The sequence below is a fragment of the Amia ocellicauda genome, chromosome 14, assembly GCF_036373705.1.
Source record: "Amia ocellicauda isolate fAmiCal2 chromosome 14, fAmiCal2.hap1, whole genome shotgun sequence".
In the NCBI taxonomy this organism is placed as follows: Eukaryota; Metazoa; Chordata; class Actinopteri; order Amiiformes; family Amiidae; genus Amia; species Amia ocellicauda.
In genome coordinates this window covers 19,989,642-20,014,565 of record NC_089863.1, presented here as the reverse complement: position 1 = coordinate 20,014,565, position 24,924 = coordinate 19,989,642, and the positions used below count along the sequence as shown (strand labels likewise).

At 40.0% G+C, this 24,924-nt stretch overlaps 1 protein-coding gene across 1 annotated transcript; it reads right to left on the bottom strand.

Annotated features, from left to right (window-relative positions):
- Positions 1-335: 335 nt before the first annotated feature.
- On the bottom strand, positions 336-24,402 carry LOC136767867 (E3 ubiquitin-protein ligase TRIM39). Its single transcript, XM_066721918.1, has 9 exons — positions 24,296-24,402; positions 21,843-21,947; positions 21,335-21,406; positions 13,191-13,295; positions 10,840-10,923; positions 8,209-8,313; positions 5,844-5,927; positions 1,186-1,212; positions 336-904 (listed from the first exon to the last, which is right to left on the bottom strand). The coding sequence occupies exons 1-9, from the start codon at positions 24,399-24,401 to the stop codon at positions 360-362; spliced, it is 1,233 nt and encodes a 410-aa protein (XP_066578015.1). The 5' UTR covers position 24,402; the 3' UTR covers positions 336-359.
- Positions 24,403-24,924: the final 522 nt, after the last annotated feature.

Below are 24,924 nucleotides of genomic sequence, written 5' to 3'. Positions count from 1 at the left end.
ACCCTGAAGGCCAACAATTGAAATTAGAAACAGCAGGTGATTCTTTACATAGAGAGGGGTGGGGGTCTGGAACAAACTGTTGTAGCTGAAGACTGACTGCCTGACACATACATGACTACAGCCTTTCCCCTGCTGGCCAGACAATCACATTGCAGCAGTAAGTGTGTGAAACGACTGGACTGACTGCTGGAGGTTTCAGATTGTCTCCGGCTGGCAGGTCATTTCAGTTAACCTGGGCATTTCACACCTGATATAACTGATCTTAATATCATTGTTATTACTCTCAGTAATAACCCCCCTTCAGTTATTACCCCCCCCCCCCACACACACACACACACACCACAGAGAATCTGCCTCCTTCAGTCTGTATGATGGACAGGAGAGATGATCAGTGGGGCTGCGTTTTTACCTCCCTCAGTGAGAGCAGGGCCAAAGAAAGGATAGAGTTTCTCAGTGAAGGTGTCAGTGAAAGTGTAGATATGAGACCTGGCCTCCACATTGTAAAAGGAGACCTGCCCCCCCTCATAATCCACAAACACCCCCACCTTCCGGGGCTTCAGGCTCAGGGGGAGGAGGACAGGGGGGCTAGTAGCAGCCATTAACTCATTCCCATTCCTTAGAGTCAGAGTCCAGAATCCAAGCCCAGGGCTCACTGTAATCTTCCCCTTCCTGTTGATGGACTCTCTGGCAACTCCTAAAGTCCACGCAGTCTTCTCCCCCACCTCCACTTCCCAGTAGTGTCTCCCTGAACTGAAACTCTCCTTTCCCAGGACACAGATAACATAATCAAATCTCTTTGGATTGTTGCGGAGAACCTGTCGTTCATCTCCATGTCTCACTTGTTTCCCATCCTCGGACAGGATGAGAAAGGGATTCACTGTATTGGGGTCCAGAGTCACATCCACTGTGGAGCAGAGAGGAGAGAAACATGAAGAAGACAGTCACAGCAGTTGCTATGAAAACTCTGGTAAGAAATAAATACATATCATAATTAAATAAATAAATATTATATTTTAATAATTGAAGTACCTCAACTGAAGGCATCAAGATTGGGTCCAAGGAAAAGTAGGGCAAAAGGATATTCCCTCAAACACTACTAAACCTTTTTTTCATGAATTTTAAGACTTTTTAAATTCACAAAATAGAAAGTTTTGTTTTTCTAATTGCAGATAAAAAAATCTGTACCTGCTACATAACGAAGCCACTTCCACACTGAAAAAGAGAAGCAGATTTGTTTTTAATTAGCGCAAAATGTACACAAAATAAAGCAATCATTTTAGATTACAAACAAGATGCATTTAGATTGGTTTACAGTTTTGGGAATAATTGAGGGGAGGGATCTTCCTTTCCTTGCTGCCCACAGTGTCCTACATGATGAAATATATCTTGGCTGAAATTAGATCTTTGAACCATTCGCTAATAGAAAACTAAAAACTCAGTGGCGACTTCATTTTCCGTAAGACAATATATTCTTCTCCTCATCAATGTAACAGCTATGATGTACCAGCTTGTAGTTTTCTATTAGTGGATGGGTCAACATTTGGAATGAATCCTGCACCTAGTAATTTGTTTACCTGAGCTAATGGAACTGATTGAACACGTATGGAAACAGACAGGTATTAATAACACCTGCCATCCTGTAGCCATAAAGACTATATCTGCTGACATTCCAACCTCTTTGTATCAGCAGATCCAGTCTTACCCAAATTTGATACTGTCACGGGACTCCGTAGTGGATGGACCTTCAAATAGGGCAATGAAGGTCAAAGAAACAGGCAAGTGGTTGTGGGCTCAGGCAAACAGGTTAGAGCAGGGAAGCCAATAATCCAAGAAAAAAAGAACTAGCCAAAACCAGGGGAATGCAAACAAGATCAGGTATAATGCTCAGACTGTGACAGAAGAATAAACAAGACTTGGCACCAAACTGAGGGAATGAGGGGGTTTACAGTATATGCTGCTATGATGGACCAGGTAAACTGGGAACAGGTCTGCTAATTGAAAAGTGATTGACTTGAATTAACCTAGCACCAGGGAAGATGAAAAGATGAAAAGTAGGGAAAGACTGGAACAGAGTGCCATCTGGTGGTAAACATGGGGAGAGTTGGGACTAAGATGTAACGCATACAGATGTAAACATAATAAAAAATGTTCAATATTCTTAATGTTTTAGAGACATTATTGCTGATATCGAACAAATAAAATAATATCCAGAAAGCAACATTACATATTTGAAATGGATTTATATATATATATATATATATATATATATATATATATATATATATATAAATAATTAAAACACTATAGCACTAACTATATTTTAATAATGTATGCATGTATTTAAAACATTGTTTGAAATGAAATACTTTGCTAAGTTCTACATTTTCTCTGTGGAAACCTGGAATCCTTCTGACACCGGAAAGATAAATCACAACATGCAGTGTCCCTGTTGGTCATTCAATCAGCCTACAATTGTTGTTTGATTTACCTGGTTTAAGGACAACTCCCTCTTCCCCTTTTGAGAACCGGACACAGTATTACAGGTTTATAAGCACTGTGGTTCTTCTTAGAGACTTTCTGAACATCAACATCAACACTTCTTAAGCTACTTCACACAACACATCAAATGTTGTTATAAATAAATGGAAATAAGAATGTATACTTTCCATGCAATGACACTTAATAACCAGAATCAGTATTTAAGGGTAAGTCACACCATTTCTTAAAATCACAGTTTTATGTGTTTTGATGTGTTCTAATCAGGGATGGGCAGTATTTATGACACATGATAGGATTTTGTAATTTGTATTTGATAGGGTTGATGGAAATGGCTTCATATTTTGTATCAAAATACTTTAGTGTTTTGTATTTTGTAGTTTAAAAATACTGTCTACATGATGACATCAAAAAAAATGCTGCCTCTGATTGGTTCCTACTTGCCCAGACTTGTTGAGATCAGAACAGAAAATTGATCCAAACCCGAAGAAGGTCAAGGTGAGAAACGTGTAGGTTGCCATCGATTTTTAACAGTCATTTTTGCGTAATGTTCTAGCTAACTATTTGACCCAAGTATCAGCCCTCACAGTTAAGGTTAGCTTGCTATTTTCAGCCTATGTTAAGTTTTCGTTGGTTGTGCATGAAAAAGTGGTTCCCAAACTGTGGGGCCCATGATTGGATAATTTTATTTCTTTTGCATCTACCTATCTCTATAAAACGACTTTTTCCACACTTACACACATTAAAAACAAACTGTACTGTCCCAAATAATAAGAGTGTAAATCAGTTCTCGGTTATTGGACTCTTCCATATCCAGTCAGTGAGATTCAGTCCAATGAGAATAGTGGATTGTCAGATAGCAGCGTCTGTTAAAGCCACTAATTGATAGTTTCAGACCAAAAAACACAGCATGTGAGGTGATAATTATGGTAAAATAAATACATAAGAATAACTTGCAGCTCCAAAATGTCATCGAGTCATGGAAAATGAGCTCGCCAGGAATCTGCTACAATATTTTAGAAACGCATTAACATAGAAATACACTCACCTAAAGGATTATTAGGAACACCTGTTCAATTTCTCATTAATGCAATTATCTAACCAACCAATCACATGGCAGTTGCTTCAATGCATTTAGGGGTGTGGTCCTGGTCAAGACAATCTCCTGAACTCCAAACTGAATGTCTGAATGGGAAAGAAAGGTGATTTAAGCAATTTTGAGCGTGGCATGGTTGTTGGTGCCAGACGGGCCGGTCTGAGTATTTCACAATCTGCTCAGTTACTGGGATTTTCACGCACAACCATTTCTAGGGTTTACAAAGAATGGTGTGAAAAGGGAAAAACATCCAGTATGCGGCAGTCCTGAGGGCGAAAATGCCTTGTTGATGCTAGAGGTCAGAGGAGAATGGGCCGACTGATTCAAGCTGATAGAAGAGCAACTTTGACTGAAATAACCACTCGTTACAACCGAGGTATGCAGCAAAGCATTTGTGAAGCCACAACACGTACAACCTTGAGGCGGATGGGCTACAACAGCAGAAAACCCCACCGGGTACCACTCATCTCCACTACAAATAGGAAAAAGCGACTACAATTTGCACAAGCTCACCAAAATTGGACAGTTGAAGACTGGAAAAATGTTGCCTGGTCTGATGAGTCTCGATTTCTGTTGAGACATTCAGATGGTAGAGTCAGAATTTGGCGTAAACAGAATGAGAACATGGATCCATCATGCCTTGTTACCACTGTGCAGGCTGGTGGTGGTGGTGTAATGGTGTGGGTGATGTTTTCTTGGCACACTTTAGGCCCCTTAGTGCCAATTGGGCATCGTTTAAATGCCACGGCCTACCTGAGCATTGTTTCTGACCATGTCCATCCCTTTATGACCACCATGTACCCATCCTCTGATGGCTACTTCCAGCAGGATAATGCAGCATGTCACAAAGGTCGAATCATTTCAAATTGGTTTCTTGAACATGACAATGAGTTCACTGTACTAAACTGGCCCCCACAGTCACCAGATTTCAACCCAATAGAGCATCTTTGGGATGTGGTGGAACGGGAGCTTCGTGCCCTGGATGTGCATCCCACAAATCTCCATCAACTGCAAGATGCTATCCTATCAATATGGGCCAACATTTCTAAAGAATGCTTTCAGCACCTTGTTGAATCAATGCCACGTAGAATTAAGGCAGTTCTGAAGGCGAAAGGGGGTCAAACACAGTATTAGTATGGTGTTCCTAATAATCCTTTAGGTGAGTGTATATATATAACTAAGGATGAGACCGAATAGTTGAAAATATATATAAAATGGGTAAAATCGTACGAAATGGAAAGAGGGCGTTAGTGTATCTTCAGGCTCACCCATTTCATTAATTTGAGTGAGCAGCACTAGATGGAGTAAGAATAGGTTCATGCAGAGAGATTCCAATGTAAATGGCCAAATAAAATAGTGAAAAGTGAAATGCAAACAAGTATTAAAGTGTATTCATCCTTGTTAAGAATTAGGGCTTTCAAAAAAATAAATGTTAATATAAATATGACCGTGTGAGACATGGGGGGGAGTGAGCTGTGACTCAAATGTTTTTGGGGAGGCGCCACCCAGAAAGTTTGTGAACTACTGATCTATGCCATCATCTCAGCTGGCACATACTTGTAAAAGTATTCATATGGGTTCAGGGGAGGAGTTTTTTCAAATGATGGGATCTCAGTATTGACTTTTGCAAATGTCGCCATTTGATTTAAGCCGGCCTTGAGCTAGAACTGAGACTCTGGAGCCACTCCCGAGCCGGAGCCAGCAAACCTGGAGCATTGCCTACCCTACTGCACAGGACAACATAATTAGTGCTACGTTAACTCAGATGTTTACTACAAAATGGAACCTCGCAACAAGTTACAAGAATCAGGGCAGGATGCACTAGGGAGGCATAAAAAGTATATCCGAGATTTTTGTAAATACAGGCTCGTTCAGTTCCATCCCCACCCTCTCCCCCCAACACACAAATAAAATGCAAGGTGTGTAATGAACTGTTAAAAAAATAAAAATACAAAATACAAACCTTTCGAAATTCCCCTTTAAAAATCATGTTGTGGACACATAGTTGGATGCATTTGTAATCAAACCAGTTTTTGTGGAAAACAAGAACCACAAAAAAAAATAATAAAAAAAAAATAAATAAATAATAATAAAAAAAAAAAAATATATATATATATATATATATATATATACATGTAAATGACTTGATACACTCAAGAGTCATCCTTATCTACTCATAAACCCCACCCATTCTCCTGGCACTGTAAGCAGTTAAAGGGACAATTACAAATAGATATACATGAATACAGACCATCACAGCCAGCCTTCACATTGCTGTATTTGCTCTGTAGATTTGAGTTTTCATTCTCCTTGTTCTGCAGTTGCTTTTTCAGTTCTAGGTGTCAAACACAACAATTGATTTATATATTAGAATATGACAGCATTGACTTTTGTTTGTATGAGAACTCTTTGTGTTTTTGCTGTGTGACTGTAATGTTCTCACATCGCACTTCCCCAGTGTGGCACCCGAGGTCATCCTTGCCTGAAATCTAGTCCTGTCATTTCATTTCAAGCCCCATGTGCTTTTAGTCTAATTGAACCTCTTCCTCTCATTGGTCCAGCACACCACTCCTCTGCTGTCTGCTGGCCCTGTGTATGTATATCCCTCTGCTCCCCTCATTTATTGCAAAGTCTTGCTTACGTCCTATTAACAGTCTTAGCGGTTTCTTGTCCTATCATTCCTTGATTACTGCCTTCCCTGCTCCATTCTGTTTGTCTGATCCCACGACCACTCGCCTGTTTTACCGACCACAATTATTGCCTTGTCTCCAATGTTCTGATCGCCAACATCTGACCTCCAGCTTGTTTTGACCATCCCCTTAAGATCTTCACTTGGGTCATTACCTTCTGATTGAGGACAACTATTTATATATATTTTTTCTCTGTGCAGGTCTGTGGGTTGTAAGAGGATGAATATCATTGTTCTGTAATATATATATATATATATATATATATATATATATATATATATATATGTACACCGATCAGCCATAACATTATGACCATCTGCCTAATATAATGTAGGTCCCCCTTTTCCCGCCAAAACAGCCCTGACCCATCGAGGCATGGACTCCACTAGACCTCTGAAGGTGTGCTGTGGTATCTGGCACCAAGACGTTAGCAGCAGATCCTTTAAGTCCTGTAAGTTGCAAGGTGGCACCTCCATGGATCAAACTTGGTTGTCCAGCACATCCCACAGATGCTCGATTTGGATTGAGATCTGGGGAATTTGGAGGCCAAGTCAACACCCTTGAACCTTGAACTCGTTGTTGTGTTCCTGAACCATTTTTGCATTGTGGCAGGGCACATTATCCTGCTGAAAGAGGCCAATGCCATCAGGGAATACCGTTTCCATGAAAGGGTGTACATGGTCTGCAACAATGCTTAGGTAGGTGGTACTTGAAAAAGTAACATCCACATGAATGGCAGGACCCAAGGTTTCCCAGCAGAACATTGCCCAAAGCATCACACTGCCTCCACCGGCTTGCCTTCTTCCCATAGTGCATCCTGGTGCCATGTGTTCTCCAGGTAATCGACACACACGCTCCCAGCCATCCACGTGATGTAAAAGAAAACGTGATTCATCAGACCAGGCCACCTTCTTCCATTGCTCCGTGGTCCAGTTCTGATGCTCACGTGCCCATTGTAGGCGCTTTCGGCAGTGGACAGGGGTCTGCATGGGCACCCTGACTGGTCTGCGGCTACGCAGCACCATATGCAACAAACTGCGATGCACTGTGTGTTCTGACACCTTTCTATCACAACCAGCATTCACTTTTTCAGCAATTTCAGCTACAGTAGCTCATCTGTTGGATCGGACCACATGGGCTAGCCTTCACTCCCCACGTGCATCAATGAGCCTTGGCCGCCCATGGCCCTGTCGCCGGTTCCCCGCTTTTCCTTCCTTGGACCACTTTTGATAGGTACTGACCACTGCAGACCGGGAACACCCCACAAGAGCTGCAGTTTTGGAGATGCTCTGACACAGTCGTCTAGCCATCACAATTTGGCCCCTGTCAAAGTCGCTCAGATCCTTACGCTTGCCCATTTTTCCTGCTTCTAACACAACCACTTTGAGGACAAAATGTTCACTTGCTGCCTAATATATCCCACCCACTGACAGGTGCCATGATAACAAGATTATCAGTGTTATTCACTTCACCTGTCAGTTCTCATAATGTTATAGCTGATCGGTGTATATATATATATATATATATATATGCACACAAAATGTTTGACAGCAAATAATGATGTACATGGTGACTGGGTGAGAGCACAATATTGAGTGCAAGATATTTAAAATATAAGCACCCTGATTAATCAGGCAAGACACACTCCCACAATCATTCCAATGTGAATGGAGCACACTATTAGAGCTTGTTCAACAGTGTCTATTGTGTAATCTTAAATAGGAGACTTACCTGATCAAGCACAAGATTACATAAGAAATACAGTAACTAGACAAAATTAAAACAAATTTTTCTGGGGTCTCTCCCAGTCAGTGTACATCACTTTTTATTTGCCAAATATTTGACCCTTATCTTTATAATCTGTTCTGATACTAATATATCATTTTTAAACATTAATGCAAAACAATATGCAATATGCATATTCACCAGTGTTGGATCTCTCTGTGAGGAGACAACTCTCTGTCATATTCTTGTTGTTCCTCAGTAAGACTGAATGCTCTGTCTGAAGGGTCTCCTTTTCTCTCTGCAGCTCTGTATGGGAGACAGAAGAGGGTTAAACTGGTCTGAGAGGATTTCATGCGAAAAGCCCAGATTTGACTTAATTCTTATTGAATTAAGTGTCCTGCACCTTGGAGAATTAATGTTGCTTGTTCTGCAGGTGCTTTCTCTCTCCTGGGTGTTTATTTTATATTGTATAAATATATATATATATATATATATATATATATATATATATATATATATATATATATACACTCACCTAAAGGATTATTAGGAACACCTGCTCAATTTCTCATTAATGCAATTATCTAACCAACCAATCACATGGCAGTTGCTTCAATGCATTTAGGGGTGTGGTCCTGGTCAAGACAATCTCCTGAACTCCAAACTGAATGTCTGAATGGGAAAGAAAGGTGATTTAAGCAATTTTGAGCGTGGCATGGTTGTTGGTGCCAGACGGGCCGGTCTGAGTACTTCACAGTCTGTTCAGTTACTGGGATTTTCACGCACAACCATTTCTAGGGTTTACAAAGAATGGTGTGAAAAGGGAAAAACATCCAGTATGCGGCAGTCCTGTGGGCGAAAATGCCTTGTTGATGCTAGAGGCCAGAGGAGAATGGGCCGACTGATTCAAGCTGATAGAAGAGCAACTTTGACTGAAATAACCACTCGTTACAACCGAGGTATGCAGCAAAGCATTTGTGAAGCCACAACACGTACAACCTTGAGGCGGATGGGCTACAACAGCAGAAGACCCCACCGGGTACCACTCATCTCCACTACAAATAGGAAAAAGCGGCTACAATTTGCACAAGCTCACCAAAATTGGACAGTTGAAGACTGGAAAAATGTTGCCTGGTCTGATGAGTTTCGATTTCTGTTGAGAAATTCAGATGGTAGAGTCAGAATTTGGCGTAAACAGAATGAGAACATGGATCCATCATGCCTTGTTACCACTGTGCAGGCTGGTGGTGGTGGTGTAATGGTGTGGGGGATGTTTTCTTGGCACACTTTAGGCCCCTTAGTGCCAATTGGGCATCGTTTAAATGCCACGGCCTACCTGAGCATTGTTTCTGACCATGTCCATCCCTTTATGACCACCATGTACCCATCCTCTGATGGCTACTTCCAGCAGGATAATGCAGCATGTCACAAAGGTCGAATCATTTCAAATTGGTTTCTTGAACATGACAATGAGTTCACTGTACTAAACTGGCCCCCACAGTCACCAGATTTCAACCCAATAGAGCATCTTTGGGATGTGGTGGAACGGGAGCTTCGTGCCCTGGATGTGCATCCCACAAATCTCCATCAACTGCAAGATGCTATCCTATCAATATGGGCCAACATTTCTAAAGAATGCTTTCAGCACCTTGTTGAATCAATGCCACGTAGAATTAAGGCAGTTCTGAAGGCGAAAGGGGGTCAAACACAGTATTAGTATGGTGTTCCTAATAATCCTTTAGGTGAGTGTATATATATAACTAAGGATGAGACCGAATAGTTGAAAATATATATAAAATGGGTAAAATCGTACGAAATGGAAAGAGGGCGTTAGTGTATCTTCAGGCTCACCCATTTCATTAATTTGAGTGAGCAGCACTAGATGGAGTAAGAATAGGTTCATGCAGAGAGATTCCAATGTAAATGGCCAAATAAAATAGTGAAAAGTGAAATGCAAACAAGTATTAAAGTGTATTCATCCTTGTTAAGAATTAGGGCTTTCAAAAAAATAAATGTTAATATAAATATGACCGTGTGAGACATGGGGGGGAGTGAGCTGTGACTCAAATGTTTTTGGGGAGGCGCCACCCAGAAAGTTTGTGAACTACTGATCTATGCCATCATCTCAGCTGGCACATACTTGTAAAAGTATTCATATGGGTTCAGGGGAGGAGTTTTTTCAAATGATGGGATCTCAGTATTGACTTTTGCAAATGTCGCCATTTGATTTAAGCCGGCCTTGAGCTAGAACTGAGACTCTGGAGCCACTCCCGAGCCGGAGCCAGCAAACCTGGAGCATTGCCTACCCTACTGCACAGGACAACATAATTAGTGCTACGTTAACTCAGATGTTTACTACAAAATGGAACCTCGCAACAAGTTACAAGAATCAGGGCAGGATGCACTAGGGAGGCATAAAAAGTATATCCGAGATTTTTGTAAATACAGGCTCGTTCAGTTCCATCCCCACCCTCTCCCCCCAACACACAAATAAAATGCAAGGTGTGTAATGAACTGTTAAAAAAATAAAAATACAAAATACAAACCTTTCGAAATTCCCCTTTAAAAATCATGTTGTGGACACATAGTTGGATGCATTTGTAATCAAACCAGTTTTTGTGGAAAACAAGAACCACAAAAAAAAATATAAATAAATAAATAAATAAATAATAATAAAAAAAAAAAAATATATATATATATATATATATATATACATGTAAATGACTTGATACACTCAAGAGTCATCCTTATCTACTCATAAACCCCACCCATTCTCCTGGCACTGTAAGCAGTTAAAGGGACAATTACAAATAGATATACATGAATACAGACCATCACAGCCAGCCTTCACATTGCTGTATTTGCTCTGTAGATTTGAGTTTTCATTCTCCTTGTTCTGCAGTTGCTTTTTCAGTTCTAGGTGTCAAACACAACAATTGATTTATATATTAGAATATGACAGTATTGACTTTTGTTTGTATGAGAACTCTTTGTGTTTTTGCTGTGTGACTGTAATGTTCTCACATCGCACTTCCCCAGTGTGGCACCCGAGGTCATCCTTGCCTGAAATCTAGTCCTGTCATTTCATTTCAAGCCCCATGTGCTTTTAGTCTAATTGAACCTCTTCCTCTCATTGGTCCAGCACACCACTCCTCTGCTGTCTGCTGGCCCTGTGTATGTATATCCCTCTGCTCCCCTCATTTATTGCAAAGTCTTGCTTACGTCCTATTAACAGTCTTAGCGGTTTCTTGTCCTATCATTCCTTGATTACTGCCTTCCCTGCTCCATTCTGTTTGTCTGATCCCACGACCACTCGCCTGTTTTACCGACCACAATTATTGCCTTGTCTCCAATGTTCTGATCGCCAACATCTGACCTCCAGCTTGTTTTGACCATCCCCTTAAGATCTTCACTTGGGTCATTACCTTCTGATTGAGGACAACTATTTATATATATTTTTTCTCTGTGCAGGTCTGTGGGTTGTAAGAGGATGAATATCATTGTTCTGTAATATATATATATATATATATATATATATATATGTACACCGATCAGCCATAACATTATGACCATCTGCCTAATATAGTGTAGGTCCCCCTTTTCCCGCCAAAACAGCCCTGACCCATCGAGGCATGGACTCCACTAGACCTCTGAAGGTGTGCTGTGGTATCTGGCACCAAGACGTTAGCAGCAGATCCTTTAAGTCCTGTAAGTTGCAAGGTGGCACCTCCATGGATCAAACTTGGTTGTCCAGCACATCCCACAGATGCTCGATTTGGATTGAGATCTGGGGAATTTGGAGGCCAAGTCAACACCCTTGAACCTTGAACTCGTTGTTGTGTTCCTGAACCATTTTTGCATTGTGGCAGGGCACATTATCCTGCTGAAAGAGGCCAATGCCATCAGGGAATACCGTTTCCATGAAAGGGTGTACATGGTCTGCAACAATGCTTAGGTAGGTGGTACTTGAAAAAGTAACATCCACATGAATGGCAGGACCCAAGGTTTCCCAGCAGAACATTGCCCAAAGCATCACACTGCCTCCACCGGCTTGCCTTCTTCCCATAGTGCATCCTGGTGCCATGTGTTCTCCAGGTAATCGACACACACGCTCCCAGCCATCCACGTGATGTAAAAGAAAACGTGATTCATCAGACCAGGCCACCTTCTTCCATTGCTCCGTGGTCCAGTTCTGATGCTCACGTGCCCATTGTAGGCGCTTTCGGCAGTGGACAGGGGTCTGCATGGGCACCCTGACTGGTCTGCGGCTACGCAGCACCATATGCAACAAACTGCGATGCACTGTGTGTTCTGACACCTTTCTATCACAACCAGCATTCACTTTTTCAGCAATTTCAGCTACAGTAGCTCATCTGTTGGATCGGACCACATGGGCTAGCCTTCACTCCCCACGTGCATCAATGAGCCTTGGCCGCCCATGGCCCTGTCGCCGGTTCCCCGCTTTTCCTTCCTTGGACCACTTTTGATAGGTACTGACCACTGCAGACCGGGAACACCCCACAAGAGCTGCAGTTTTGGAGATGCTCTGACACAGTCGTCTAGCCATCACAATTTGGCCCCTGTCAAAGTCGCTCAGATCCTTACGCTTGCCCATTTTTCCTGCTTCTAACACAACCACTTTGAGGACAAAATGTTCACTTGCTGCCTAATATATCCCACCCACTGACAGGTGCCATGATAACAAGATTATCAGTGTTATTCACTTCACCTGTCAGTTCTCATAATGTTATAGCTGATCGGTGTATATATATATATATATATATATATGCACACAAAATGTTTGACAGCAAATAATGATGTACATGGTGACTGGGTGAGAGCACAATATTGAGTGCAAGATATTTAAAATATAAGCACCCTGATTAATCAGGCAAGACACACTCCCACAATCATTCCAATGTGAATGGAGCACACTATTAGAGCTTGTTCAACAGTGTCTATTGTGTAATCTTAAATAGGAGACTTACCTGATCAAGCACAAGATTACATAAGAAATACAGTAACTAGACAAAATTAAAACAAATTTTTCTGGGGTCTCTCCCAGTCAGTGTACATCACTTTTTATTTGCCAAATATTTGACCCTTATCTTTATAATCTGTTCTGATACTAATATATCATTTTTAAACATTAATGCAAAACAATATGCAATATGCATATTCACCAGTGTTGGATCTCTCTGTGAGGAGACAACTCTCTGTCATATTCTTGTTGTTCCTCAGTAAGACTGAATGCTCTGTCTGAAGGGTCTCCTTTTCTCTCTGCAGCTCTGTATGGGAGACAGAAGAGGGTTAAACTGGTCTGAGAGGATTTCATGCGAAAAGCCCAGATTTGACTTAATTCTTATTGAATTAAGTGTCCTGCACCTTGGAGAATTAATGTTGCTTGTTCTGCAGGTGCTTTCTCTCTCCTGGGTGTTTATTTTATATTGTATATATATATATATATATATATATATATATATATATATATATATATATATATATATATATATATATATATACACTCACCTAAAGGATTATTAGGAACACCTGCTCAATTTCTCATTAATGCAATTATCTAACCAACCAATCACATGGCAGTTGCTTCAATGCATTTAGGGGTGTGGTCCTGGTCAAGACAATCTCCTGAACTCCAAACTGAATGTCTGAATGGGAAAGAAAGGTGATTTAAGCAATTTTGAGCGTGGCATGGTTGTTGGTGCCAGACGGGCCGGTCTGAGTATTTCACAGTCTGCTCAGTTACTGGGATTTTCACGCACAACCATTTCTAGGGTTTACAAAGAATGGTGTGAAAAGGGAAAAACATCCAGTATGCGGCAGTCCTGTGGGCGAAAATGCCTTGTTGATGCTAGAGGTCAGAGGAGAATGGGCCGACTGATTCAAGCTGATAGAAGAGCAACTTTGACTGAAATAACCACTCGTTACAACCGAGGTATGCAGCAAAGCATTTGTGAAGCCACAACACGTACAACCTTGAGGCGGATGGGCTACAACAGCAGAAGACCCCACCGGGTACCACTCATCTCCACTACAAATAGGAAAAAGCGGCTACAATTTGCACAAGCTCACCAAAATTGGACAGTTGAAGACTGGAAAAATGTTGCCTGGTCTGATGAGTTTCGATTTCTGTTGAGAAATTCAGATGGTAGAGTCAGAATTTGGCGTAAACAGAATGAGAACATGGATCCATCATGCCTTGTTACCACTGTGCAGGCTGGTGGTGGTGGTGTAATGGTGTGGGGGATGTTTTCTTGGCACACTTTAGGCCCCTTAGTGCCAATTGGGCATCGTTTAAATGCCACGGCCTACCTGAGCATTGTTTCTGACCATGTCCATCCCTTTATGACCACCATGTACCCATCCTCTGATGGCTACTTCCAGCAGGATAATGCACCATGTCACAAAGGTCGAATCATTTCAAATTGGTTTCTTGAACATGACAATGAGTTCACTGTACTAAACTGGCCCCCACAGTCACCAGATCTCAACCCAATAGAGCATCTTTGGGATGTGGTGGAACGGGAGCTTCGTGCCCTGGATGTGCATCCCACAAATCTCCATCAACTGCAAGATGCTATCCTATCAATATGGGCCAACATTTCTAAAGAATGCTTTCAGCACCTTGTTGAATCAACGCCACGTAGAATTAAGGCAGTTCTGAAGGCGAAAGGGGGTCAAACACAGTATTAGTATGGTGTTCCTAATAATCCTTTAGGTGAGTGTATAGTTTCAGTTTTATCGAACATTGTCTGAGAGATGTGTTTTTCACAAATTTTCTTTAGATGTTTTACTGTGATCTGAGCTTGCTTGTCATTTGGAGACAGTTTTTGTTTGCTGCTATCCAAGTCAACATCATCAGTGAACATTTACTGTTTTTCTTTATTTTAATTCCTATTGTGAATTTTGAAAAGTGATTGAATTAACTTTTCAGTAACAATATATATCTATGCCATAGTATACTGTAATCTTCAGTCATGACAAAAATAAACACTAATCAAAACCATGGATACTCAAATGCAGCACAGCCTTCAAAAATGCTTTATATGGGTTATGATGGTTTTAGTGAAACACGTGTTTATTAGTTTATGAGCCCTGTGTTTCTCAATGGGGGTGTTTTGTTTAACCACATCGCTCAGCTGTGCATGAGAATCACTGTGGAGTCGGAGCCTCCAGGCAAACAAAAGCACCATAACTATGTTATAAAATAATGGTAAATAATTATAATAATGACTGTAAAACCAAATAAACATGTATTTATTTATTGTCTGAAGTCTCATGAAGGATTTTATGGTAATTAAAAAAAATATTTAACCAATAGTTTGAGAAAATATATCGGTGCATTATCGGTGGAATATGTGCCAAATATATAAAGTGGCCTACATATTTATTCATATCCTTGATAAATTGAATAATTTGTAATTCTGCAATTTGTCTTTCTGAATTAAAATAATTTCAAGTATTAAGTATTACAAAATGCAATCTCATGAAAATAGTACTGTGCAAAATTTCTGTTGTCTGGAGGTTAATAGGAAGAGTCTGGAACTTGTATTGAAGTTTCCAAAGGTGTCCTGTTCCCCCAGGGCATAAAAGGAGGTTGGACACAGAATCAATTTATTAGTTTATTATTTATTAGTAGCATTCAATGTCATGGTCAAAGTCATAGAAATGTCCAAACACAGGCAAAAGGTTATTGACTTGGAAAATGTCTAACACAAAAATAACTTAATAGTATCTACTTCCATCAATAAAGTTCAAAAGCACTGACACACTCATTATCTTGCCAGGAAAAGGATACAAGAAAAATATTGCCTCCACCTGCTGTAAGAAAAATGATATGGGTGGCAAATCCACAAATCCACAAATCCACAGATAATGATTGAAGATCTCCGATACAGTCTGGCATCATCAGGATACAATGTCTCAAAACATACCATGCAACTTTGGCTGCATGAATTTTATGTTATGGACAGAATTTGCCAAACAGCAACTTAATGACTCTTGGGGTCATGCTCTATGGTTAGATGAAACAAAACTGACATGGCCACCAGTGTTATTGTTGATACTTAAAAAGGTGAAGTTCACACTGTGAAGAAATAAGGAGATGGGTGGGGGGGGCATGAATAAATGTGGAGGCTACTGTAAACAAATATATGTATATTGGCACCTATAGTCAAATGTGTATGAGCAAACTGCTAACTGGAGAAGACCCCTGAATAATGTGTTTTTTACCTGGATTTAGTGAACTGTCAATTTAAGGTTTCTCAATGAGGGATTTTATAAGATCCCCTGGGGCAAAACCTCATGTGAAATGGGTCCATTAATTATGTCTTTGTCACCCAGAACTGAAGAAGCAACTACAGCAAAAGGAGAATGAAATCTCCAATCTACAGAGCAGATACAGCAGTTTGAAGGCAGGCTGTGATGGTTTGTATTGATGAGTATCTATGATTTATTGAGACAGGTTATTTTATCTGCACAGTTAAACAGTTGAGCTGAAGAAATTGATGAATTGGAAAAGGTCTTAATACCAATTCATTTTTAATCTACTGTCCTATGGATTCACACTGAAAAGTGTGAAATAATTGAATAGTGATGGAAAGATTAGAAAGACAACCCCAGGCAGATTCTAAATATGTTTCCTAAAAAAACTAAATTGACTGGTCCAATAACTATGTCATTCTGTTCTGAAGAACATATATCTGTATATCTGTATATATACACTCACCTAAAGGATTATTAGGAACACCATACTAATACTGTGTTTGACCCCCTTTCGCCTTCAGAACTGCCTTAATTCTACGTGGCATTGATTCAACAAGGTGCTGAAAGCATTCTTTAGAAATGTTGGCCCATATTGATAGGATAGCATCTTGCAGTTGATGGAGATTTGTGGGATGCACATCCAGGGCACGAAGCTCCCGTTCCACCACATCCCAAAGATGCTCTATTGGGTTGAGATCTGGTGACTGTGGGGGCCAGTTTAGTACAGTGAACTCATTGTCATGTTCAAGAAACCAATTTGAAATGATTCGACCTTTGTGACATGGTGCATTATCCTGCTGGAAGTAGCCATCAGAGGAGGGGTACATGGTGGTCATAAAGGGATGGGCATGGTCAGAAACAATGCTCAGGTAGGCCGTGGCATTTAAACGATGTCCAATTGGCACTAAGGGGCCTAAAGTGTGCCAAGAAAACATCCCCCACACCATTACACCACCACCACCAGCCTGCACAGTGGTAACAAGGCATGATGGATCCATGTTCTCATTCTGTTTACGCCAAATTCTGACTCTACCATCTGAATGTCTCAACAGAAATGGAGACTCATCAGACCAGGCAACATTTTTCCAGTCTTCAACTGTCCAATTTTGGTGAGCTTGTGCAAATTGTAGCCTCTTTTTCCTATTTGTAGTGGAGATGAGTGGTACCCGGTGGGGTCTTCTGCTGTTGTAGCCCATCCGCCTCAAGGTTGTACGTGTTGTGGCTTCACAAATGCTTTGCTGCATACCTCGGTTGTAACGAGTGGTTATTTCAGTCAAAGTTGCTCTTCTATCAGCTTGAATCAGTCGGCCCATTCTCCTCTGACCTCTAGCATCAACAAGGCATTTTCGCCCACAGGACTGCCGCATACTGGATGTTTTTCCCTTTTCACACCATTCTTTGTAAACCCTAGAAATGGTTGTGCGTGAAAATCCCAGTAACTGAACAGACTGTGAAGTACTCAGACCGGCCCGTCTGGCACCAACAACCATGCCACGCTCAAAATTGCTTAAATCACCTTTCTTTCCCATTCAGACATTCAGTTTGGAGTTCAGGAGATTGTCTTGACCAGGACCACACCCCTAAATGCATTGAAGCAACTGCCATGTGATTGGTTGGTTAGATAATTGCATTAATGAGAAATTGAACAGGTGTTCCTAATAATCCTTTAGGTGAGTGTACACTATATTTATAAAACTATGTCAAATCCTACATTGTGTTTTGCCTATGATTTGTATTGTGACATGTTTAACATATGTATTAAATAAGTTACACTTTCAAGGGCATTTTTAAATACATTTTTTTTTTTAAACAATGCAGCTGTGCTGTGCTGCTGGTACTATAACCTGTCACTGTGTGATCGGCAGTATTGAGCAGGACTGGAGAGAACCTGATGTGTGTAAATATAAATTAGACCAGCACTTAACACTACCATAGTATTTGCTCTAATGTATAGAACATCCTCACTTGTCTTCTTGTGTGTGAAATTGTATTTGTTCTAATGTATAAAACATGCATATTTGTATATTTTTCCTTTATTCTACCTTATTCTAATTTATTTTTACAATATTTGATTTGTGGTTATTATTTATGATGAAAATTAATTTTAAGATGATTATTTAAAATGTAAAAATGTACAAAATCCTGCCTTCAGTGCATATTTGACACAATTTCTCTTTCTGACAGGGAGAGATGTGAGGGACCCATGCCAGAAAATGACTGTTTTGCATGCTAACAAAAAAGTAAGTATCGTCAGATATATTGGGAATCAAGAAATGTAGCTTCCCAATTATCTGTATCGGTATCGGACCAAAAAACCTGAATGAATCTGGCTCTAGATCGAAGCATTTTAAAGCTCCTTTGTGCTTAAATAACATAAAGCATGCTGTGAGGGAAAACCCTTTTGGAAATGGAACAATATGTCATTCATCTGTAGTACAGAATTTAACATCTAAAATTATTATTTTTAATATAATTTTTTTGTGGAAGCACTTCAATTTGTCACAGACAATTCGTCCCCACGACAATTAAGAAAAATCACCATTATGATAAATAATAAAATGTGTGTGTGTATATATGTGTATATATATATATATATATAGTGAGGGAAAAAAAGTATTTGATCCCCTGCTGATTTTGTACGTTTGCCCACTGACAAAGAAATTATCAGTCTACAATTTTAATGGTAGGTGTATTTTAACAGTGAGAGACAGAATAACAACAAAAAAATCCAGAAAAACGCATTTCAAAAAAGTTATACATTGATTTGCATGTTAATGAGGGAAATAAGTATTTGATCCCCTATCAATCAGCAAGATTTCTGGCTCCCAGGTGTCTTTTATACAGGTAACGAGCTGAGATTAGGAGCACTCTCTTAAAGGGAGTGTAAAAGACACCTGTCCACAGAAGCAATCAATCAATCAGATTCCAAACTCTCCACCATGGCCAAGACCAAAGAGCTGTCCAAGGATGTCAGGGACAATATTGTAGACCTACACAAGGCTGGAATGGGCTACAAGACCATCGCCAAGCAGCTTGGTGAGAAAGTGACAACAGCTGGTGCGATCATTCGCAAATGGAAGAAACACAAAATAACTGTCAGTCTCCCTCAGTCTGGGGCTCCATGCAAGATCTCACCTCGTGGAGTTTCAATGATTATGAGAACGGTAAGGAATCAGCCCAGAACTACACGGGAGGATCTTGTTAATGATCTCAAGGCAGCTGGGACCATAGTCACCAAGAAAACAATTGTTAACACACTATGCCGTGAAGGACTGAAATCCTGCAGCGCCCGCAAGGTCCCCCTGCTCAGGAAAGCACATGTACAGGCCCTTCTGAAGTTTGCCAATGAACATCTGAATGATTCAGAGGAGAACTGGGTGAAAGTGCTCTCAGATGAGACCAAAATCAAGCTCTTTAGCAACTCGCTGTGTTTGGAGGAGGAGGAATGACCCCAAGAACACCATCCCCACCATCAAACATGGAGGTGGAAACATTATTTTTTTCTGCTAAGGGGACAGGACAACTGCACTGCATCAAAGGGACGATGGACGGGGCCATGAACCGTCAAATCTTGGGTGAGAACCTCCTTCCCTCAGCCAGGGCATTGAAAATGGGTCGTGGATGGGTATTCCAACATGACAATGACCCAAAACACACAGCCAAGGCAACAAAGGAGTGGCTCAAGAAGAAGCACATTAAGGTCCTGGAGTGGCCTAGCCAGTCTCCAGACCTTAATCCCATAGAAAATCTGTGGAGGGAGCTGAAGGTTTGAGTTGCCAAACATCAGCCTCGAAACCTTAATGACTTGGAGAGGATCTGCAAAGAGGAGTGGGACAAAATCCCTCCTGAGATGTGTGCAAACCTGGTGGCCAACTACAAGAAAGTCTGACCTCTGTGATTGCCAACAAGGGTTTTGCCACCAAGTACTAAGTCGAAGGGGTCAAATACTTATTTCCCTCATTAACATGCAAATCAATGTATAACTTTTTTGAAATGCGTTTTTCTGGATTTTTTTGTTGTTATTCTGTCTCTCACTGTTAAAATACACCTACCATTAAAATTATAGACTGATAATTTCTTTGTCAGTGGGCAAACGTACAAAATCAGCAGGGGATCAAATACTTTTTTCCCCCACTGTATATACACACCGATCAGCCATAACATTATGACCACTGACAGGTGAAGTGAATAACATTGATAATCTTGTTATCATGGCACCTGTCAGTGGGTGGGATATATTAGGCAGCAAGTGAACATTTTGTCCTCAAAGTTGATGTGTTAGAAGCAGGAAAAATGGGCCAGCATAAGGATCTGAGCGACTTTGACAGGGGCCAAATTGTGATGGCTAGACGACTGGGTCAGAGCATCTCCAAAACTGCAGCTCTTGTGGGGTGTTCCCGGTCTGCAGTGGTCAGTACCTATCAAAAGTGGTCCAAGGAAGGAAAAGCGGTGAACCGGCGACAGGGTCATGGGCGGCCAAGGCTCACTGATGCACGTGGGGAGTGAAGGCTGGCCCGTGTGGTCCGATCCATCAGATGATTATGTGCTTTTTTTGTTTTTTCTTTTTAATACATTGGAAAAAATGTCAAACAAACTTCTTTCACATTGTCATTATGGGGTATTGTTTGTAGAATTTTGAGGAAAATAATGAATTTAATCAATTTTGGAGTAAGGCTGTAACATAACAAAATGTGGAAAAAGTGAAGTGCTGTGAATACTTTCCGGATGCACTGTACACACCTGTATATGTGCATGTATATGTGTTCTAAGACTCATGGTTAAAAATGCTTAAGTATGATGGGGGAGAATTGTCATGTGGGCCAGCTGTCGCTGGTACGAATTGACAGGGACCCATTTCCTGTTTGTGGTTTGTACCATGTCCATGCCTCAAATGTGAAACATTTTGTAAGTACTCTTGATGTTATGAATTTTAATTAAGATTCAAAACTTACAAACAATCAAAACAACCTTATTATAATTTCTAACAGAATTTAATTTAACATGCAAAAGTTTGAGTAAATGACAAGCATAGATAAGTAGATACCAGTTATCCGAGCGGTGTTGTTCTCCTGCAGCTTCAACATCTCACTCTGCTTGTCTACTGAACCAAGGAAAACTGAAAACAAATATATATAAATGGATAGATAGAAAATGAAAACACTGTATTTATGATTACTATTGTGGAACACTTCTATGGTCTTGCTACATTGTCAACAGGACACCATAAGAAGCATTCAGTTACAATGCTTTTAAATCTGTTCCTAATTCAGATTATTGTAATGTAAGTCATCACAGTTGCTTTCAATAGGCATAGAAAACAGTGTTAAATGCCCTCAGACTATCAGACATTTGCTGTAAATGTCTGATAGTTTTCTGGCTGCCACATGCCAAGGTAAAATTGCTCAGGACTCAGCTGAAGACTGCACAGGTGTCACCCTGTCTAGATGAGAGTCCTCTATCAGCACAGCTGCAGTATTCCTCACTGTCAGCCTGCTGTCCAGTCCAGAGTGGGAGCAGCTCTGACAGTGAACTCCTGCTTGTTCAATACTCACAGTACACAGCCAGTCCAGAGATGAGACTGAGGATCCACACACAGGCAAGGAGCAGTGAGATCCTCTTGTACAGAGACACTCTCCCATCACTGCTCTTCTGAGGTCCTGGGAAAGAAAGAGGCCATTTGAGGTCATATTTCTAATATTATCATATTGACAATGTTATAAAACTCATAGGGTTTGACTCTATGTCAGAGGGAAAGTACACTGAAAGGGAACTGAACTAAATTCAGGGTTATTACAAGGGGTTTATTGCTGATTCATAAAATAACAGACATGACAAGCATTCACAGATTATAGCCTGAAATGAGGAACTATCTTTTTTGTATTTATTTATTGGCCCTTATCCAGGGAGGGATAAAACAACCACAAGCAAGAGAGAGACACCGATTCCTTCACAGGAGCAGAGTGTAATTCAGCTCTCACATAAAGCAAATCAAATGTCCAAGCCAAAAACAAAGTGAGCTTCTGCAATGAGGTCTTTGTTTAACCCCAGCAAAACAAAACAAGAAATAATCTGTCCACTAAGTATTTACAATTTTGCAACAACCATCAAATTCTCTCCACATATCTTCAAATGTTTGATCTAGAAAATTATTCTTAAATTCAGGACTCCTACAGACCATAGTCAAGACACTTGTATTTTTTGCATATTTGCTTAGTAAACTTACTAAGCCAAACCTTCAGAAGGAAATAGTTTGTTTTATTCTTATTAGGATAGGTTTTCTCACATTATAATCGGAAAAACCTCACTTAACCATTAGGTGGCCACACCAAATGCCTTTAATTTCAAACATATGATACAAAGCATATTGCAAATGTGTTACATGGTGTCTTACAGAGGCCTAATGATCACTTATTAGTATTTAATGTTAATATTCAGTTGAAAAATATGTAAATTGAATGCATTACTGAGCAGGAGGATTCTAGCTAAAGGCTGACTCTTGCATTCAAACAGGAATATAACATAATAGCTGGCTTTGTATTTTATAAGAAAGTACAGGAATTACTAAACAGGAAAGTGAAAACTAAAAGCTGACTCTTGCATTCTGCAGGAAACAACAGGAATTAACAATAAGGAAAATTACAGATAATAGCTGACTTGCATTCTAAACTAAGACAACTAAGAGCTGACTCTTGTATTATGTGGAAAACCAAAATGTATGTATTATACTCCAGTAACTGGAGGTTAACCCTTATTACTTGGGGCAGGTGGGGAGGGATGGGGGTGACAGTGTTTTCTCCGGTAATAGCAGGCCGGGAGGGGGGGTTCCTCTGTCTGTCTTCTCCGGTAAGGGGGGGGGGACTGATGCTGTTTTCTCTGGTAATAGCGGGGGTAATATTTTCTTCCTTGAATGATTAAGTAACTCATCAAAATTCCAGGGGGGGCTGAGCCCTGATTTTTACTGTTCATGGGGGGCTGAAGCCCTTGAGCTCCCGTGTAGTTGGCGCCTATGCTTCCTTGTAAAGCAAAAGCTAATATTTGGAGTTTGCAGAGTCAGTTGTAACCACTGAATATATACTGTGTGTGTGTCTCAATGTAAACCTCAGAGAAGGTATTGAGAACTGCTCTCATAATCTGGTTGTTCTATCGCCTTGGTAATAAAAACCTTTCATTTGCTGAATTTCGCTTCCCAAATATTTACATTATTTTTGTAATAGCGGTAAACTTTTATAGATTACATGTGAACTTCTTCTGAATGAACTTTGCTCGATTCATTAGGTTAAGTTGAATAAATATTTCTTAATTTAAGCTCTGTATTCTCATAAATCACATCTATTTTCCTGGTATTAATTTGAACTAGGACAGATGTCATATGAAAAGAAACTTCTGAAACAGATTTGATCTGAAATGACTACCTTCATCTTGAGTAATGACACAGTGGCCTTTCAGTCATGTAATTATCCTGAGTCCACCAAAATAATTTGATACAAACATCTCTTGCTGTAAAGTACATTAGACCACTGTTGTCACTGAATACATGTTTTTACTATTTCTGCTTTAAATTCAAGTTACAGAAATAAACTACAATATTGCAGCCCGTTAGTAAAGATATTTCTAACTTCATTCTTCATCATGCAGTTTTAAATGTGGAAGGAACGTAACATTTTACATTTGTTTTTAGTTGGCATGTTATTAATGTTTTGTCAGTTTGAACAAAAATATTAATAATTAGGAAATTCTCTTAATATTACAAATCCTACTATATGATTTAACATTGAAGTGTGCAATTTTGGTTACTTTCATTTATACGTTGAGGTTAAACCAGATTAGCAGGTGTTCTGTTAGGCTTGGTTCAAAGTTTGCACAAATTTAAATTAAATTAATCATTTAGTTGAATTATATTAGTTATGAGAATAAATTCCAACATAACAGACATTGAAACGGGTACAAAGACAAAATATTTATACTCAGATTATTTTACTTTTTTAGATTGGCTTCTGAACTGTACCTGCTGTGTTTCTTTGCTGGGATATCCCGGCTTCAGGTTGTTTCTCTGTCGATGGAGAATTGACTGACATTAGTTCCAAATTTTCACAACTTTTGCCTTTCTTCATGTCTGCTATGTTGCTCTGTGATATAAACAGGAACTTACTGTTGTTTAATATCACTTTGGCAGGGCCAGAGGCGTAGCCAGGAAGCTCACATGAGAAAGGTACCATGAAATGTCCCTGTCAGGACTGCCCTGCCAAGATTCAAACATCACTTCATTCTGATTGGCCATGAGGAATTGAATTACGATTGGCTCCCATTTCTGCCCTGATACTGGCTGCTTGAATCACCTTCTGTATGAAATGTTTTTGGTGAATTCTGCTACATCACTAGACTGCTAGCGGGTAGAGAAGATTATAAACTGCCGTTTTAGACATAAGTAGTCAATTATATACTTTTGTAATCATGCTAAAATCACTCGCATGATTACACACGCCAACATACACTTTGTATATTATCCTTCATTAAACTACATTTAATATTACTGCTTTAAAATAACCTACAAAAATAAGCAGTGATTAGATATCATCTGGGGAATGTAAAATCCAAAGTTTCTCTGATTAATTATATTTTTGACTTGCTTCAGAT